Source organism: Nannospalax galili, unplaced genomic scaffold (genome assembly GCF_000622305.1).
Source record: "Nannospalax galili isolate Female #2095 unplaced genomic scaffold, S.galili_v1.0 C49139221, whole genome shotgun sequence".
Classification (NCBI taxonomy): Eukaryota; Metazoa; Chordata; class Mammalia; order Rodentia; family Spalacidae; genus Nannospalax; species Nannospalax galili.
In genome coordinates this window covers 1-1,577 of record NW_008477500.1, presented here as the reverse complement: position 1 = coordinate 1,577, position 1,577 = coordinate 1, and the positions used below count along the sequence as shown (strand labels likewise).

Genomic DNA, 1,577 nt, shown 5'->3' with positions numbered 1-1,577 from the left:
TAACTCCAGTTCCAGGGGATCCAATAGCCTCTTCTGTCCTCTGCGGGCATTGCATGACACAGGTGCACTTACACATACAAGCATAACACTCATACACATAGAATAAAAATAATTAGAAATTAAAAAAAAAAAAAAAAGACAAAAAACCCTGAAGAATGAAAATGTGAACACTAAATAACCACAGGAGCCACTGAGGTGACACAAGACAGGCAGCATGAGTTCAGGAACACAGAAAAGAGATTTCCATTGCCCTGACCATGTCTGCAAGGATATCTGACATGAAGCTACATCACCTGGCATTTAAAGGAATTAGCCCAAGGAAGAAAACATGAGCCATGAAGGTGTTATGCCTTTCCAACTTGCCAGTCACCTCCAGGGGATGGTTTAGCCATGGGCATGATCTCTAACAGATAACTCCCAGGAACGTGCTGCACGCAACAGTACAAAAAAAAACCAGTTTATTTTAGCAAAGAAGCCACCCAGTAGCTAGACGGTCCAGGACAGGCTGTGGCAGCACATGTCTGGAGAACCAGTGACCAGACACAGCTGACCATGGTGAGGGGTGGGGCGACACCTGTGGTTTCAGACCCCCAGCTACGCCCAGGGAAAGAGCTCAGAGGAAGACAGGGCAGATCACACTATAGTGGAGCTGTTGTCGAGGAAGCCAACCCTGAAGGGCTTGGGCCACACACAAGCTTGCTTCACGGTCACCTCACACCTGTGCCTCCAAGGCCAGGCAGCTCCTTCCTTGTCCCACAGAACAGCAGGGAGAGCACAGCCTCACAGGTACTCTCCACAGTCAGCGATGATCACCTTCTGCTTTGGCTTCCCATCTTTGCTGCCCTGAGCCTTTAAGAGCAGAGGAGAGAAGTCAAGGAGAGAAGCAGGGGGCTGAAGAGTTGCTCAGGGATAACCCAACATCCCCCAACACCTCCTGCCATCCAGGAATCCCCCTGGAAGTGCCCTCTTCCAGAGCCACAGAGCACCCCCTCCAGTTCTCCCACAGGGGTGCCCAGGTGATTAGGTCATTTCCAGCCACCCACCTCAATCTGCCGCAAGACATCCATGCCTTCAGTGATCTCCCCAAACACCACGTGCTTGCCATCCAGCCAATCTGTCTTATCACAGGTCAGGAAGAACTGGGAACCATTGGTATTTGGACCAGAGTTGGCCATGGACAGGAGGCCTGGGAGAAAATAAACTTGTCAGCTCCCTCCTTCCACCCTGCTCCCAGCCCATAATGCATGCCTAGGAAGACTGCAGACAGCCCTTCTGCAGACTGGCTTAGGCTCTGGGACCAATGGATGTGGCACCTTGCCTTTTCCTCACCAGAGAAGCAGGATGAATGGGGTGTTTCCATTTTTTATTTCATGCTCATGTCTTTTCATTTCATTCATTTATTCATTCATTTAACAATCATTTACTGTCTACTTTTAACAAGGCCCATTAAATCCTAGAATACTGATGAGCTCTAGTGAAGCTCAAGTTGGTGAAGAAAGGTCATTTAAAAACTAATTGTCACAGGGTGTAGTGGTGCACATCTTTAATTCCAGCACTCGGGAGGCAGAGGCAGGCGG

General features: G+C 49.3%; 1 protein-coding gene across 1 annotated transcript; it reads right to left on the bottom strand.

Annotated features, from left to right (window-relative positions):
• Positions 1-429: 429 nt before the first annotated feature.
• LOC103728443 (peptidyl-prolyl cis-trans isomerase E) lies at positions 430-1,186 on the bottom strand (the record flags this gene model as incomplete). The annotated part of the gene is given in 2 exon segments (XM_008826454.3): positions 430-849; positions 1,044-1,186. Coding segments are annotated over 2 exon segments (212 nt in total), but the record flags the coding sequence as incomplete, so codon positions are not given.
• Positions 1,187-1,577: the final 391 nt, after the last annotated feature.